This window comes from Triticum urartu, chromosome 5A, assembly GCF_056163025.1.
Source record: "Triticum urartu cultivar PI428250 chromosome 5A, HENAU_Tu73, whole genome shotgun sequence".
NCBI lineage: Eukaryota > Viridiplantae > Streptophyta > Magnoliopsida > Poales > Poaceae > Triticum > Triticum urartu.
The window spans coordinates 484,332,116-484,350,820 of record NC_141877.1 but is presented as its reverse complement, the minus strand read 5'-3'; the positions used below and the strand labels follow the sequence as shown (position 1 = coordinate 484,350,820).

Genomic DNA, 18,705 nt, shown 5'->3' with positions numbered 1-18,705 from the left:
GGAGCACTGATTCTTCGTTTTAGCCCAGAAAACAGCAAATCCGACAGGTGGGTCCCTCCTATCGGGCTGACGTGGAAAAAAAATTCCAGGTGGGCAGGTTGACTAGTCTCTTTCTCCTCTCTCTCCTCTCTTCTCGCCGTTCCCGTCGGCCATGCTGACCTCGGTTGCGCGTACGCACCCACGCACACCTGCCATCTCTCCTGGTCTTGGCACGCACGCGCACTTGCAGCCGCCCCTAGCCGTGGCACGCACGCAGGACCGCAGCCGCCCTCACCGCCACCGCAGGCGAGACCAGGAGCACTCCTGCAGGCTGCAGCCACCGCTAGCCGTGACGATTCCGGCAACCATTCAATGCTAGGCTACGTTTTATAGGATGCTGGTGACCGTGCGCATCGACTGGTGGTGGTGGAAAGTGCTAGGTTGGCCGGCAGAGTTGACGGCGGTGAGCTGGGCGGCGGCAGAGCTCCGGCTTGCGCGAGCGCCGGGTTACAGCTTGCAACCGAGCGGCCTAATAGTCCAGATGGCCTCCTGCGAGCTCTAGCATCTCGGTACGGTGCTCAGACGTGACCAATTCGTGCTCAAACGACGGCGGTGGAGACTAGAAAGGCACATCAGCGGGAGCTCTCGGGCATGGCGGACGAACTAGTTATGGGACGAATTGACAATGGGGGAAAGGGGTAGACAGAGAGGGAATCATGGTGATTCAGATGAGCAGGCCGACGAGGCCGGGGGTGCTCTGAAGGTGGCGAATTCGCCGCCGGCGGCCGGCGGCTCCGAGGTAGAAGACGCAATCGATTATGTCGTTCTGCGGCGTCTAGGCTCTTGTTCGTTGTTGAGGATGACCAACGCGAGGAGGCAAAGCTCTAGGACATTATTTGTCGGCAAAACTACGACGATGGCCACGCTAGCGCAGAGCGGCGTCGACGGCTAGCTCTCGGACAACAACAGGGAGAGAGCTGGAGGACGGGAGCGAGCTCCAGACGAAGAGGAAAAGGGAGAGGAGGATCTGAACGTCGGGTAGGGCCTCGGCTGCCATGGCCATGGAGCTCTCGACTTGCATCGGCAGAGATGGCTCGCTGCACACAAGTTGCTCGACACAATGCTCCATAGAAATAGAGATGGGATGAAGATGACCATGTAGTCAATGACAGGCGGGGCCCGCGGCTCATCTGCCACCTCAGCTAGTCAAAGGTTTTTTGTGTGCTTGGCATTTGCCACGCCATCCCGACAGACGGGCCCCACCCGTCGGTTTCACCGTTTTCTCGACTAAATTCGAGTATCAGTGCTCCGCGTTACGCATTAGGCGCAAAAACGGTGGTTTTTTGTGACCTGGTCCAAATGTGGTATCAAGTTGTTACCCTAGCCCATAATGTGGTGGTTTTCGGTAAATAACTCGAGGGAGGGAGACAGAGAGATGCAGTTTTAGTTGGGCAACAGTACGTGGTAGCTTCATCTGTTTGTTCTTTGCAACACAAAAGGAAGAAGAAATCATCATCTAGCGCCTCCAATAAGAAACAGCCGGATTGGAGAAACACCAATGATCCATCACATCTCGTCATATGTCTATCCGCAGTACTATTGCGGTAGTAGTTGAGTTAAAAGGGATTTGGGGGAGAGAGACTTACCGGAATTGTTGCCGCGGGGAAGGTCGCTGGGGATGGAAAAGAGCTCCCTACTATGAAATTTCGGATCACACACAGATCAGAGCGTCAAAATAGCTAACTCAAGAAATATGTTCATATCTGAGAAGATTGAGAGGAAGGAGAGCACTAAGCACCCACCTCTAGCGCAAGTGATGTTAGAGGAGGAGATCGGCGGCGGCATGTACAACTCGCCTTGTCGACACCTTGGAGTAGTTCTTGGGCCATCATGACCAGCGACGGCGGGGATCGCAGGGTTCCGAGAGAGATAGAGGGAACAATCATGAGGCTCCGAGCCGGCAGCAGTGAGCAGATCTTCGATGGTGACAAACTGTGAAAGCTTTGGCCGCGGCAGTGCACACAGTATGGAAAGAGAGGTAGAGATAGGGAAGATGAGAAGAATTGGGGGGATTTTTTAAGGGAGTCGGTGGAGATTAATCGTTTGTGGAGGTTAAAGAACCTCCGGGAGTTCTGTTGATCAGATAAGCTAAGACGAAAGGTTAAAGATAACACCTCAGAAAAATATTCAATCCTTTCTACTCCCTCCGGCTTGGAATCTGAACCGGAATCAGTGCTGCGTGGCATTAAATGGATCAATTACCCACGTCCCCTGCATGCAAGAATTAATCCCAATGCTAGTTAGGCTGGTCATAGTGGGGAGTAACTTAGACTAGTGTCTAGTCTAAATTACTACCTTCATAGTACTAGTGTCATATGTGACCTCATTTAATAGCTTGTAGACTCATGTTATCTTGGAAAGCGCTATGTTACAGTAATATATTACTCCCTCCTTTCCGGTTTATAGGGCTTATCTCAAAATTTTAGTTTTTCCATTTCATAAGGCTCAATTTGATTGTTTTCCATCACATGTTCAGATTCCAAGGTGCATTAAATCATTGCATGCAAGTACTAAGAGAAAATTGACCAATGCATGTAATTTATGCATGCATGCATTGCAATAAATGCATTGGTAAACATACTTTTTTGAGGAAAACAAGAGCATTAATTGGGTGCTTTTGCAAACTACAAAAATATTTCACCACTCACCATCTACCTTGGTTGGTGAGAATTTTGAATTGAGCCTTATAACCCGGAAAGGGGGGAGTATGTTACTACTTCTCATTAACTACTTGCCACATAGGCAAAAAATTCTCGAGGTGCGCTATGTTACTACCTAAGTTACTCCCACTATGACTAACCTTAAGGAGAATGCATGACCTTTTACTATCTAAGAATTTCACCGTGAGGAGTTTTTGCGATGCCGGAATCACTGCATGCACGTATCGATGGACGCTTGCATGCAGAATCTAATGATACTTTTTTTTTTCTAATCTACCATTTTTAAAAAGTTGCTCCCCATTACTTCTTATTCTTTTACCATGCACACTGTCTACATCAACGATGTGCCACATCATCCTATATAGACCTAAGCAGTGTGCCACATCAGCGAGTTAAACTTTTTTCTAAAAAATATTCATTTTTTCCTAATAAATAATCATCTCCACGACACCCTTGGTTTCCTCAATTTATTTTCTCCACGACACGGTTGATCTCCTCTGTTATTGCCCTCTATCTTCCGGCCGGCTCCTCGATTCCACTCACGCCAAAAAACTGAAACGCACGCCGTGGTGGGGAAAGAAGGTTCCGAGCGCGCCGTTCTTCTTCTCTCATTGCATCTATCGATCTCTACATACTCCGCTATCTGCCAAGCCTTCGAGGTCTGCCACCACCAGAGATTTCTTGTTGCTGTCAACCTGGATCCCCATGGTCGCCACCGCCATCGGCTTTGCTGGTCTGCTGCCGGCCGGGTGCCGGCGTCCTCTTCCAAAATCACCTGGATTAGAGGTTGGGAGTCTTCTACCTCTCAGTCTCCTCAGAGGAAGGAACACTTGGTAGTATGTGTGACTTTTGCCGTTGATGGTGGCCGTTCGGCCGTTCCACACTTTTTTTTGATATGGAAGACTGTTCCACACTTATTCTGAGTGGTATGATTAATTTATTTTTTGACGAATCGTCGTCTGGTCTTTTTGGTGTCCAAGTACTCCCTCCGTCCCATAATATAAAAACATTTTTCAAGCTAACATAGTTTGAAAAACGTTCTTATATTTTAGGACGGATGGAGTACTAGCTAGCTTAGTTTGCTTGTTGAAGTATGAAACTTCAGAGTAAGTTAGATTGCGAGAGAGTGGAGGAAGAGCCGCCGCCTTTTGTACCAAGTCACTCCGAAGGCGAAGTCAACGGTAATGTTTCAAACATATCAGAAGAGCAATAGTTGTACAAATTAGCAAGCCACCATTGTTAATTATGGTCTTCGTGTTGTTACCACCCCCTCCTCCTCGTTGAACAGCTTAATTACTTATTTACACAATGTAGTATGTCTTCTACTTGTACAGATTTCCATTTTATACTTTTTTTGACGAATTTTTCATTTCCATTTTATGCTATACGACTTACACCGCTCCATTTCCTCGCAGTTGGATCATAGACTGGATCTAGTCTACTGTTGTCAGCACTCCTTTTGCCAATGGTCGCTTCTTTGCTGCCCAAGACTGCAAAATAATGGGCGAATGATATAAATAGAAAATTTCCACATCAATTTTAGTCCAGTCACGCCGATGTCTGAGCATGTGGAGTACTTGCTCATGTCTACATTTATACCTCTTAAGTTTTGAAAACTTTAGGGCAATGTATCTCCACAAAAACATGGGGCAACAAATTGATAATTCCAATTATATGATCCCACACCATATGACTTCAATTTCGACAATGGTAGGGCGCGTCGTCGCTGCATCGCTAATCCTTGCTACCTTTCTTTCGACGCCGCCACCCATTCTTCTCGTCTTTCTCCGCGTTGACCGCCATTGTCGAGATCCGACCGTCCACGTACACCTGAGGTTCGGCGATGCTTCCATTCAAGCTTAAGGGATGCCTAGTACCCACACGGCGCCAACGAGCCTCTGTGTGGTTGCTTTGAAACACGGCGACCATCGTATGGTTGTTCCAAGATCCGCCCCTCCCCACCTCCTCCCACATCTTCATCCTCCCCCGCTTTTCCATCAAGATCAAACGGCCACCGACCGTCCGTCCCAAAGGCAACGAGGGTGAACATCCAGTCACCACGTTTCCCTCTCTTCATCCACGACCATAGCCTAGCAAGCCCTGAAATTCTCCGATCACCAACTTAGGCACGGCCCGGTCAAATCAAGTGACGGCATCAATGCGGTCGATGGATCGATCGCTCATCGGCCGCTCACCCACTCGTCGTCCCCGGCAGCAGCAGTACCGCTCCCACCATCAGCAGCTAACCACGAGTCAGTCCTCCACAACAGAAAAAGTCAGATAAATCCTCCCACCATCATCACACACAGCCTTCAAACCCCACCGGTCTCCCAACGGCCCCCGTCCCCGCCCCCGTCGCTGCCACGCGGGCCCCACCGCGCGACTAACCAGCCCGCGCGGCTGGCGATGCTGCTAGGCGCACGCCGGCCTGTCCCCCCAGCGCGCGTACACATCTCGCGAGTAGTCGCGCTCGACTATTCGTCCCCCCCACCCCACCCCCCTCCCTCTCCCCTGATTGCCTCGCCATTTCGCCTCTCGTCTTCGCATCGCGCGCCCCGCCGCCGCCGCCTCCTCCTCCTCCCCCCCACGCCCGTCCAGCGCGGCGCGGCCGCGCCGGGCCCGGGCTTGCTCCGTGCGGCGAGAGGCGAGATCTCGGCCGGGGTTTACCGCGCGTGCCGTCGTAGAGTTGGAGGAGGCGGCGGGGGTGGTTGGTGGGCGGGGCCTGGTGGCGGCCTAGCGGTTCGGGCTCGCCGGAGTCGCAGCAGCAGGAGGAGGACTGGTCGTCGTCTAGCGGGTGGCGGCGGGGATGTACGTGCCGCAGTCGTCCCGCGGCGGGGGCGGCTCCGCCGGGGAGCAGCCTAGGGTTTACCAAGTCTGGCGGGGAAGCAACGTAAGCGCTCCCTCTCCCTCTCCCTCGATTCGGTGCCGTGCGCAGCGGATCTGGATCTGGTCGTGCTGCTCGTGCGCGCCATGATTGCCTGCCTGCCTGCCTGCCTAGGGGTTTGCGTGCCGATGTAGCCTTTTCTAGGCGTCGATTCCGTTCGGCTGGGTGGGGAATCAGATGCTCAGCTGGTGCGGTGCGGCGTCCTTTGTTCACATGACTGGAATTCGTGCCTTGCTAGGTTTGGGATGCGCAGCTAGTTTACTGGGGGAGAATGGCGTCAAGGTGTGCTGCGTTGAATGAACCAAAAGTGATGTGGTCTACTCGTTTTTACTTTGTTAGCTGGAAAATATGGATGGCCCCAGTTGATTTAAGTAGCACTTGGTAGTGTGTTGTGGCTGTTGGGCTGCCACTTTTGGAATGTTTGTTGGTTGGCGTCCTGGATATGCATACTACGTGCAGTGTAAAAGAGTTCTCACATTTTCTGATGGTGTCGTGTGCTTGGTTCACCTGATAGGAATTTGTGCTTGGGCAGTATACCGGATGGCAACAAGATGTGCTATGCTGAACCGAGCGCAGTGGTCTAGTCGTTTTTACTTATTAGCTGGAAATATGGCTCCGGTTGTGATATAAATAGTACTCCCTCCGTAAACTAATATTATATTAGTTTACAGAGGAAGTACCTGTTAGTATGTTGTAGCTGTACCTCTATGGAATGTTGGTCGGCATCTTGGATATGTGTGCTACATGCAGTGTAAATAGTTCTTATATTTTCAGCGTTTTTATCAAGTTGCTTGGGAAGTACTAGTTTGCATGATGCCAATACTTTTGTTGGAAATGTTCAACTTCTTTATGGACTTGGCTTTGTTCTGGTCTCATATGTATGCATCATGATTTGTCTTTAGCAAGTAGGAAAGGCGTGTGCTACTACCGGACATTATTTTGAGTACATTTGGCATATGAGCTTTATGTTTGTAGTGCATGGTCATGCTTGACGGGGAAATACCAATTTACGTGGGATCACAAACTGCCTTTTGATGCACTTGACGTAGTATGGCATATTGCTAGTAGTAAATATCACCTTATCTGCAAATAAGAGGCACCCGTGCAGCTGTGCCCTGCACGTGTAATGTGCAGCACCAAATCTTCGCTCACACGTGTACCATTAAATATATCGGTCATTCATCTAGTTCTAAATGTCACCTTATATGCAAAGAAGAAGCACCTGTTCGTGCAGCGCCCTGCACGTGTAATGTGCAGCCCCATTTCTGCTCTCACATGTGTACTGCCAATAAAACAGCGCCCCCACACGTGTAATGTGCAGCCCATTTATGCTCTCACACGTGTACTGCCAATAAATATATGTGTCATCCATCTAGTGGTAAATATCACCTTATCTTCAAAGAAGAGGCATCCGTGAAGCTCCCCCCTGCATGTGTAATGTGCAGCCCCAATTCTGCTCTCACACGTTTACTGCTAATGAATTAACTTGTCATCCATCTATGAAACAAGGTCTACGGAGGCATTCTTTCAGGGAGAGTCTGCTTGGGCGGCAGTGGCTCTGCATTTTGTAGATTTTATAAGATAGAATTGTAGAAATTTCCTTCCATTTATAACCAGTTACAGATGTTACCAAGTCACTAATCCTTAGTAAATGTTTTCTTAACCGCCCCATGTAACAGCGCACATGATAGTGTCTGCGCGAGTGCTGTTTCGGAACTCCGTATCCACAGCCACTCAAGTATATGTTAGCATATCTCTTTAGTTTCGAGTAATTGTTCACTCTCTAGAGCTTTTAGTTTTCTATTGGCTTCTGTATTCCATCAACCTTTATCTTAATGTGCTGAGAGGATATTTGTGTTCCTTAGCGACTAAGGGGCTAAATTATTGCAAACAACATCATTTTTCATAGAATACATGTTATTTTGAGTTTACTACTTTTGTATTTGCAATTGTCGCTTTTACTTTCATCAATTGGTCTTTGTTGACGACAGTTTGAATGTTCTTTCAGGAGTTTCTCTTGCAAGGGCGGTTCATATTTGGACCTGATGTGAGATCCTTGTTTCTCACTATATTCCTCATCCTTGCACCAGTGTTGGTCTTCTGTATATTTGTTGCCAGACATCTGATGAATGATTTTCCTGATCACTGGGGGATTTCAGTTATGGTTGTAGCGGTTGTCTTCACAGTATATGTAAGTGTTGTTTTTTACTTCACTTCTGTTTTGCTCTGATCATTTTAGAACAACTTAACCAGCTGGTCTGGAGTTGTGTAATTTTTATTGACAGTTACACTATGCTCCCTTTCATGCTAATTGAAGTTTCTCTGCATACATAATTATTCATTGGACAGTGATGAATTATCATACACAGAGGATCCCCAACTTTCCTACCTTGCTTTGGTTGCTAAAACATTGTTAATTCCAATTTTATTTTAGATAAATTCTTGCATCAATCTGTCAGAAGTGACCCTTGATTGAATGTGATGATAAGAGTGCCTAGAAATGCAAGATGATACTATTACACCTTACATATTTGACAATGAGTATTTTCAGAGTAGAGTGGTTCTTTGTGTCCGCCATCTCCACCCCATCTTCTATTGCACTAATTTCAGCTCAGCGTCTCTTGGTGTTGTGTTCCATGTTTTTCGAAATTCCAGCAATGATCCTCTTTTGTCTAGTACCGGGCAATGACCTACAAATAGTGTTGAGATGGATGGCCAAATGGCACCTCCCTTTTCTGGAAAATGGTGATTTGGGAAGCCACACCATGTACCATGAGTGGACCTCTTTGGTTTGCAGGATAAAAGCACATGAATAGGATATCATGACACGTGAAGATGTGGAACCCTACACGTGAGGAGTTGTTTAGTTGCACCACAGGAAAAAGAACACAGGAATTATCTCTAGATAGTGAGTGCATGTCATAGTTGTCATAGACACAGAGGGAATTTTCCAAGAGGTCTAATAGCTGGCTTGGAATCCTAGGAATTGTAGTGTAGAGAAGCAATCAAAAAGAATTTTGAAGGGTTCATTTGTTTGAACTCTGTAGGAAAAATCTGTTATGGATTGGATTCCTACAACATTCTTTTGAAATTACTTTGAACCATTTCTCTAATTTAAAATCAAACAATACAGAGGAGCTGCAATTCTTTCTATCTTGTTGATTTTCTGCTCAGATGAAGGTTGATCAGAAGGATTAGTTCATTTTACCTTAACTAGCTGAGCTCAGAGCTTAAATTCTTTTAGCGTTTCCCTTGATTAGCTGCAGTTAGGATATTTTGAGCAGTAGTCTTATTTGGGAATGCCTGTGAAACATTTTGTGTGACCTTTCAAAGGCGATGACTTGACCTCTTTTATGGATCCTTTTAATTGAAGGAAACACAGTATTTGAGAAAAGGTTTGTCATTTCTAATACAATAATCATGAAGATGAACATGGTAGGCGGGTGGGTGCGGTTGATACGAAAGTTAAAAATTGATGATTCTGTTCTTACCTGAGTTCCTATGAATATGCACTGTTGTAGAGTTCACACTTGTCTGAGCCTTGTTCCTTTCATTTTCCAGGATTTGACGCTGCTGCTTCTTACCTCTGGTAGAGATCCTGGTATAGTACCTCGTAACACGCACCCCCCTGAACCTGAATCCCTTGATGGGAACAATGATACTGGAAATGGTCAGACTCCACAACAATTGCGCTTACCACGGACAAAGGATGTTTATGTAAATGGAGTTGTTGTAAAGGTCAAGTACTGCGACACCTGCATGCTGTATCGGCCACCTCGTTGCTCTCACTGTTCTATCTGTAACAACTGTGTGGAGCGTTTTGATCATCACTGTCCTTGGGTTGGTCAATGCATAGGACTGGTAAGTAGCTTAATGCTTCACAGTCTAATATTTTATTGTTATCCGAATGCGCACGGTGACTCTCTGTTGCTACTATTAATCACTGATCGGCGCTAACTACCAGCTTTTCTGCTGCAGCGTAATTATCGCTTCTTTTATATGTTTGTCTTCTCGACCACATTACTCTGCCTCTACGTATTTGGGTTCTGCTGGGTGTACATAATTAAGATCAGAGATGCAGAAGGTTCATCGATTTGGAAGGCAATGTTGAAGACACCCGCCTCAATGGTTCTGATCATCTACTGTTTTATTTGTGTGTGGTTTGTTGGTGGTCTTTCTGTCTTCCATTTCTACCTGATGAGCACCAACCAGGTTCCTTCCCTTCCCCTGTTTTAAAACTTTTGATATTTAAAGCAGTTGGTCGCAACTTGGTAATCATCCAATCTTTCACCTTTGCAGACTACATATGAGAACTTCAGGTATCGGTACGACCGGCGGGCTAACCCATATAACGTAGGTGTGGTGAACAACTTTCTGGAGATCTTCTGCACTGCTGTCCCCGCTTCCAAGAACAATTTCCGAGCTAGGGTCCCAGTAGAGCAAGGTTTACAGCAATCACGCCCACCAACCAGGGGTTTCATGAGCCCAAACATGGGCAAACCTGTTGGAGACCTTGAATTGGGCAGGAAGCCAGTATCATGGGACGAACCTCGGTCAGGAGCTGATATAAGAGATTTAGAAGTTGGGGGCATGCTGGATGAGAAAGAGGGCAGAATAACCCATGCGTCACCGGATCTGAGCAGAGAAGCCCTTCCAGTTGAGCTCATGGAAGGCAGGGCTGGTATGCATTCGAGACGATCAAGCTGGGGTCACAGAAGTGGGACCTCAGAGTCGATGGACAGCATCGCCGTGCAGATGGGAGGTGGAGAAACTAACTGGGGCTCGGTCAGCAGTGGCCACGGCACAACCAGTGGAACTCACTAGCAAACCGCGCGCCGCTTTCTGACGCCGCACCGGGTCTAATCTCAACAAGGAACAACCCTGTCTGATCTCCAAAATGAAGAACCGGCCTTTCTGAGTATCCTGTGAGCTTGTGCCTTTCACCTAGGGTATACAATATGCCAATGCTTTCTTACCTGTGTCCGTTTCATCTTGGAAGGGCGTCAGTCCTTTTGATGTGCTTCTCGTTTGGTGTTTTAAGTAAGCAAAGAAAATAACAGAAGAGATTTAACTCCTGCTGCGTGGCTTGGATTGTCTTATCTGTGTGTATATATTTATCATTGGAACAGTGTGTAAGAAAGTGTGCTCTGTATGATTTGCTGCTTGTAATATTCGTAGCTTTGAAATCATGTTTTATAAATGTACTGTAGTTATCATCAGTTTAGGGTTGTGATTTGTGAGACATGGTTGCTTAGTTGACAAGTTGTAAACTCAAAGCTGCTTCCGTGGAATTATTATTCTACCAATAGCTGAGATATTGGTGCAGACAGGGGCATAATTGCCAGGTGAGTCTCGCTGCGTATTTTCTCTTCTCTCAATGTTCCTTCGTTCGTGGACTGGGCAGAGACATTCCACAATCTTTCCGGGATAAAAAAGAGATCGTTACACAGCTCATCCAGCGGTGCTACTTCTCGGGCGAAAGGTCAATGCTGGCTTGCGCTTTCCTGCTCCTCTAGCACGATCATTTTCCTTGCTGCACCCGTGGAACTTCGGTAGTGCGCTGCTGATTTAATGCGGCGACCATTTCCTGTGTTTTTTCCCCCATAAAAAATGACTTTCGTTGTTATCGATTTTTATTTATGGATCGTGATATTTGGCACACGTGTGTCACATAGCTAAAACTACCACACATACCTTATCCATTTCCCTCTAAATACAAAACAACTTCCCCTCTCTTCGATCCCTCATCCTCCCGAACAACCCTGTAGGCTCGCCCGAAAAACCTGCTTTTCCCGCACATCTCGCGCGCCCACCCCCAGGAAAACTGTCACTTCTTCTTGTCTCCCACGTGATAAAAAAATTGCGCATGTGGGATTCAAACCCACAACTCCGAGGCACCAAAGCACACCATCACAACCAACTCATCCTTAGGGATTTGTTGCTCAACTAAAGAAAACTATTCCTTTTGACGCTTTTTTTACAATCGTGTTATTACAGAAAATTACCACGATTTTCCCTCGGGTCAAAGTTACCATGGTATTCGTATGCAAGTTATCAGGCCTATGTTGCGTAACTTATCATGTTATTTATATAGAACTTATCAGGTACTATGTTTCAACAACTACACCCTCTTTCAAAGTTACCATTGTGTTCTATACATAAGTTATTCAGCTCCTCGATGCGTAATATACCGTGGTACCAACACATAAATTATCAAGGTATGTTTACATCAACCTCCTCCGGTCAAAGTTACCATGGGGGATTGTACATGAGTTACTGATTCTACGGTTCGTATATTATCATGGTACTTATACCTAAAAACCCGGGTGTGTTTCAGTAGCTTTTTCCATAGGTGAAAAATTACAACGAAATTTTTGCGTAACTTAATTTATCATGCCTATAGCGGGTCAAAGTGGACCATTTTTTTCCGGCCAACTCACAAACACGTGTGCCCCTCATGACACTAAACATTATGTGACTTTCTCGTGGCACACCATGTGTTGTGTTCATCCAAGAGCCCCCGCGAGACGAGTGTATGTTTTTAACAACTTTCTTTTCCTTTGGTAAAATGTTACCATGATGCTTATATATAAGTTATCGGTTATGGGTGCTTGTATTATCATGTTATTTACACAAAAATATTTATCGGGAATGTTTTGAACAACTTTTTTCCGGGTCAAAAAGTTATCATGGTGATTCTAGGTAACCTATCAAGCCCGCCATGCTTAAAAAATCATGCTATTTAAACAAAAAATATCAGGGGTATATTTCAGCAAAAATTTCCCCCATGGATCAAAATTTATCATGGTGTTTAGTTATCGCAGTGCATATGTTTTCATGCTATTACACAGAAAAATACCAGAGGAAGGAGGTATACTACCGTGCTATTTACACATAAGTTACCGGAGTATCTTTTCAATAATTTTCTTCGCTATGGTCGAAGTTACCATGGTGTTTCTATCTCAGTTATCAGATGTGCGCTACGTATATTATCATCTATTTACACAGAAATTATCGGGTATATTTTCACGTTCTTTTCCCCAATGTTTAAAGGTACGATGATGTTTGTATCTAAATTATCAGGTCTATGGCGTGAAAGTTATCATGCTATTTACTGAAATTACCGAAGGGTTGGGGGGGGGGGGTTGTTCAACAAATTTCTTCCCCAATCATCAAAGTTACCACGATGCTTTCACCAAAGTTATCACGTCTCCGGTGCTTATATGACCATGCTCTTACACATAATGTAATGTGTGGTATGCAAAAGTTATCATGTTGGTGGTGCGTTAGTTATCATAATGGTGATGGAGAATTTACCACGGGAAAAGTTTATGTGTCGGGTTTGATAGGTGAAACGAAAAGATTTTCTGTGCTAACATATTAAAGGCAAAACATGTCAAAACCGTATTTTTCCTTAGCTTGTTTAATAATGAGTTGTACGTGAGATGGTCAGCTCCCTTCATTGATTATCTGTAGACCAGAGATCAAATCCCATTGCAAGCACTATTTTTACCCAAAAATCAAAAACTAAAGAAGGAAGGAAATCGGAAGGGCAAGGCAGGCGCGCGCGATCGGATCTCCTAAAAATCGGGAGGCGTGAAAATTAGGGAGGTACATGCAGGTGCGGATGCGCGATAAAATCGGGAGGACGTGCGGGAAAGCTATAGAAGGAAGGAAATTGGAATGGCGGGGCAGGTGCGCGCGATCGGATCTGACGATGCTAGATGCGTGTGGTAGTTTTTGTAATCTGCCACACAGTTGCCAGATACATATTTCGTTTATTTATTTTATAATAATAACTACGAATCTCCAGCTTCTGTCTGCGCGGCTTCTTTGTCATTTCACGGTACTTGGTCAGCTCAGTTGTTATTCTGTAGGTCAACCACACCACCACCCGATGAAATGACAGACGCTTCTTACTTTCTTCTGTTAGAAAAAACAGGAAAGGCGTTTCTTATGTATTTATATTCATTCTCCTAGAGAAAATGGTCTGATGTGAAGCAGCACGAGAGACATTCAACCAACGACAAGACAAGTAATGAAATGATTTTTCCGGCGAAATAATATCTGTGTTATGTTCCCCTGTCCGGCTGCAAGTAGAGCGAGCAGTAGGTGAAGTGGAAGGTCCACTGCAGCCTTGAGCCTTGATCATGGAGCAAATGGACGCCGGATCGATTGCTCTTCACTCATGGCATACTCACTAGGCCACCCACATCCTCCTAGTACGTCCAGTGCTAGCTAGTAGAACAGACACTTGCGAAGTTGCGAGCGATGATGCTACGGTAAGCCAGTGGCCGAGCAGATCGCAGCAAGTCGCGGAGGATGCATGGGATGCTAGAAGATAATTAGATACACGGCCGGCTCGTTCGCCCGAGTGTAAGATGAATGGATGGTGGTGCGCATGAGGAGGAGCACCCAGCACGGCGAGCCGGATGCCGATCTGCTGCGACTTTGCGCAGATGATAATACGGGGTGGCAGAGGTAGCTACGGCCACGGCACTCGCAATGGTGCCCTGGCATGGCATGGCATGGCATCATTGCGCCGTGCGCCCATGCGCATGTTCCTTGGCGACGCGCTGTGCTGGCTGGAAGCCTGGAAGCCAGACAGAATGAAAGCTGGAGGGGAGTACGAGTATATTCTTCTGCATGCACCTTAACAGAATCTGACTCTGCGTCTTGGCGGCAGGCACTAGGTGGAATCGGTGCCACTTGGCCGCCGAACATACCGTGCCGTACCGCCTTGGCTCGATCATGCATCCACGCGTACCTTGCTCAGACACCATTTCATTTACCAGTTTTTTCTCGGAGGCCGGCCAAGCGTCTCCGAGGTCGGCCAGTCGGTTCGGTTGCATACGTACGAACCCCACTAGCCCGCTTGACCAAACGAGCAGCGCGTGCGTGCATGGATGGATGGATGCCAAGCCACTCGTGTCGCCGTCACCTTTGCCAGTCGGCCGATCTCTCTTGCACAAAAGCACGGCAGCTGCATTATTCACAGCAGCAGCAACAGGATCGATCGGCGCCAGTGAAACGAGCACCGAGGAGTTTCCGTTTCGTCGCCTCGCCAGTGGCAGAGGCGGAAAAGGCCCCCGTTGCCGCATATGCTTATACAGCCAGCTACTCTGCAGGTAATAATTTGCCCGCGGCCTAGGTATTAGGTAGCCTGAATTGATCGATCCATCGATCGTCGATGCTGCGCGTGACAGTAGCACTGAGATGTTTCCGCTTCTTCACCCCGCCAGTGGCACGGCGCAGAAAAGCACCGCTGCTGCATACACCATGCATACCAGCTACCAGACGAACTACGTGCGTGCGTAAAATGCCCCTCGTCCCTCGCTCCACCTACAGTGGTGGGATGCAACTGTAAAGTAAAAGAGACAGGGGGGGGGGGCAGTACATACATACATACATACACACATGAGGTGAAACGGAACAGGGGAGAGACCAATCGACGGTGACGGGTAACTTAATGGTATCACACACGATGGCGATCGTTAAGCCCGTGCGGGTGCAATGTATCATGCATCAAGAAGTCGGGAAAGATCTCGCCCTGACTACCCTTTCTGCATCAAAACGTTCGACCTAATGAACCGGACTTCGGTTGTGTAACCGAACGGACCCAAAGATGTAACTGCATCGTTGAGTGCTGGGTGTGACGTGTCGGTTGTTAGGTCAGGTCAGGTCAGTCCACGCATTGACAGGAAGAGAAAATGCATAGCCCTCGCCACGGCGGCCACTTCGGCACTCGCTGCAAGTTTTAGCTAGCAGCTTCGGCTACCTGCCTAACTGTAGCGGCATGCAAGCACATATCTTTTCAGCGGGATATACAACGATAGCATCATATCCTGTTGGCGATCGATGGATCAGAGAAAGCATCCGCCGGTGATGCAAGGCTCATACCAAGTTGGTGCACCATGGCATCGTTATTGCACACGTGGATTTTCACCGCTCTAATAAAGTAATCTAAGTGCTGTAAAGGCGTACATATATACTAGAGCCGTGCTATACATACGACAAAATATGTATGACTCATAGACGATGCTTAAAATATGGCCGGACATTCGTGCATACATCGGGCACCGGCCGCTGGATTTCGGTGTCGTGCATTCATCAGGCACCAGGATCATGCATGAAGCAGTTTCGTATGTACTTCGTTTTATGCTTTGGTTTCTCTTTCTGTTTTACTAGTAGCCTCGACGTACCCAGTGGTTCTGTGGAACTAATGTAATGTACATGCACGTTTGCATTACCACTTTCAATTTTGTCACATGTACTTGTAGACTGGCTACGCGCGCAGCACGCACGTGGTAATAACAGTAGTATATGGCAGTAACCGATCAGCCCTTTTTTGCTTCCGGTAATGTCCATACGGAATGCTGTGCACGTATTCTTCATCTTGGCTGGGAAAAGGATGCATGCGTACATGTTTACATGAATGGTACACCGATACACTTGTAACCGCGCACTCACGCACACTTGTTGAATTTTCACCACTGTGGCTGCCCTGGAATTCCACTACGTACTCGTCGTAGAGGTAGAGCGGGGACGGGGAGGGGCTCTGCTACTGCTATATATACACGGCTTGTTTCCATTCGAAAAACCACACAAGCACTGCCTTCTCTCCCTAGTCTTTTTTTTTGAAGGTCTCTCCCTAGTCTTTGGGAAGGAGAAGAACATACAGTAGATACATTCATCTGATCTGCTTAGTTACCGTGCTTTGTACTCGTGATCACTGATCAGGATGGCAGAAGGGCTCTTCTCCATGGCTCACCCGTGGGCCTCCGCCTTTGGCATCCTAGGTAGGCATGCATGCTGCTCAACTGTTGATGCATCATCCATGCATGTATTTCCAAGCCATTTGTTTTGTCACATGATTAAGCCTTACTGACACAAAGTGTCGTTTCCCATTCCTTTTTTCTGCAGGCAACATCATATCCTTCCTGGTGTTCCTCGCACCGACGTAAGTGACATAATCCTCTTGCATCTTTTGGCCGTACGTCGTGCATGCATGGTCACTTGGTCAGCACGCGTTCTTAGTTTCTGACGAGCTAAAGCTTATGCATGTGTACGTAGGCCGACGTTCCTGCGGGTGTACCGGAAGAAGTCGACGGAGGGGTTCAGCGCGGTGCCGTACGTGGTGGCGCTCTTCAGCTGCATGCTGTGGATCTTCTACGCGCTGGTCAAGACCAACTCCAGCCCGCTGCTGACCATCAACGCCTTCGGCTGCGTCGTCGAGTCCTTCTACATCCTGCTCTACGTGGTGTACGCGCCCAGGAACGCCAGGCACCGCGCCCTCGCCTTCTTCCTCCTCCTCGACGTCGCCGCCTTCTCCCTCATCGTCGTCGTCACCGTCTTCCTCGTGCCCCAGCCCAGCCGCGTCAAGGTCCTCGGCAGCGTCTGCCTCGCCTTCTCCATGGCCGTCTTCGTCGCCCCCCTCAGCGTCATCGTAAGCTCTACCACTACTGCTCTTGCTTGAGTGATCAAGACCATGAGATCTAACTAACTAACTATCCGGCCGGTGAATAATGCATGCATGCAGTTCGTGGTGATCAAGACCAAGAGCGCCGAGTACATGCCCTTCTCGCTCTCCTTCTTCCTCACCCTCAGCGCCGTCGCCTGGTTCTTCTACGGCCTCTTCACCAAGGACATCTACGTCACCGTACGCCCTGCTTCTTCTACAATCCATCAGTTTCTTTCGTCGCAAATTAACCATCCATCCATGTTACTTACGCACGGCACTTGAGGCTTGACTCAGCATGCATGTATGTGCACGCGTGCAGCTCCCGAACGTGGGCGGCTTCTTCTTCGGCGTGGCCCAGATGACGCTCTACTTCTGCTACCGCAAGCCCGACACGTCGGCCCTGGTGCTGCCGACGGGGATCCACGACGTGTCCACGGAGGCGGCGGCGCAGCAGGAGGTGGAGCTGCCGGAGGGCACCCACCCGGCGGTGGCCATGCTGACGGTGAGCACGCTGCCGATGCTGGCGGAGCTGCAGAAGATGGAGCAGGAGATCAGCTCGCCCACCCCGCGCAAGGGCTACATCAAGGCTTTCTGATCGATCAAGGGCTGATGCACGCACGGGTGCATGCAGGAGATGAATCGCTAACGATTGGCGAACCGACCGCCAAAAGAAATACTTACGTTTATATACTTCTTAATTTCAGTCGTTCGTTTGTAATGGTCTGTAGTAGTAGTAGCACATTCGTGTGTGTTGTCGTCCAAGGGTCTGATATACCGGCCGGCCGGGCAAGTGACTGATCTACCATTCCACGTCTGCCCTGGGAAATAAAGTTATAAAACAGATCGAGCTCGAGTTCGTTGTTGATTCAATGATGCCACTGCCAAGTGATACGGTACTATGTGTGTTACATGGATTGTCCTTGTTTATTCATACGTACTAGTATTGTACTGTGTGCTCCACAATGCACGAGAGAGCTGCCGGGTGCGTGTGCCATAGAAGCTAGGAGTGGGAGTTGTCTGATTACCCGGAGTACAACTTTTTTTTTTAACATTGTGCCCACATATACACACATACATTCACCTTGACGAACGAACGCATGCATACCCTACCCATATGAAGCACCTTCGAGATTGCCTCGTAGTCGAGAGGAACATCTCCTCCCACCGAACGAGACTTGAATCCTGGTGGGCTGATTGCACAACAAAAAACATAACCAGCTAAGCTACGCTCAATTCGCGAGTACAAGGCGATCGAAGGCGATGCTTAGCATTAAAACCGGAAACCGAGCAGGAAATATAACCTATTTTTCTTTTTATTTTATTTTGCAAAGAGGCCAACGGCCATATATGTCAATTTAAGTTTTTTTTAGGGATATATGTCAATTTAAGTGATCGAGCTGAGTTTGGGGTTGGCGTCTACTTGGCGCCATCTGCGCCCGTTTTAGCCTATTTTGCAAAACATCTCACACACCCGCCGTTCCTTCGATTCCTAATGGGCCGATCCATGAAGCTCACGAGAGGGAAGATTCCTCCCCTGTTTTGGGAAGCTTCCAATCCAGTTTAGGGAAGCTTTTGGATCATTTTTTTTTATGAACCGGGGATTGTTCTGTTTTTTGATTTTCTTTTCCTTTCCTTTTTTTCTTCCCTTTTCATTCCATTTC

General features: G+C 47.6%; 2 protein-coding genes across 2 annotated transcripts; both read left to right on the top strand.

Annotated features, from left to right (window-relative positions):
• The first annotated feature begins 5,192 nt into the window (after positions 1–5,192).
• On the top strand, positions 5,193–10,802 carry LOC125509950 (putative protein S-acyltransferase 7). The gene is made up of 5 exons (XM_048675022.2): positions 5,193–5,589; positions 7,592–7,774; positions 9,145–9,444; positions 9,562–9,795; positions 9,883–10,802. The coding sequence occupies exons 1-5, from the start codon at positions 5,506–5,508 to the stop codon at positions 10,405–10,407; spliced, it is 1,326 nt and encodes a 441-aa protein (XP_048530979.1). The 5' UTR covers positions 5,193–5,505; the 3' UTR covers positions 10,408–10,802.
• A 5,390-nt stretch (positions 10,803–16,192) lies between these two features.
• Positions 16,193–17,897, top strand: LOC125556358 (bidirectional sugar transporter SWEET11-like). Its single transcript, XM_048719111.2, has 5 exons — positions 16,193–16,382; positions 16,507–16,543; positions 16,657–17,029; positions 17,123–17,242; positions 17,364–17,897. The coding sequence occupies exons 1-5, from the start codon at positions 16,325–16,327 to the stop codon at positions 17,637–17,639; spliced, it is 864 nt and encodes a 287-aa protein (XP_048575068.1). The 5' UTR covers positions 16,193–16,324; the 3' UTR covers positions 17,640–17,897.
• The last annotated feature ends 808 nt before the right edge of the window (positions 17,898–18,705 follow it).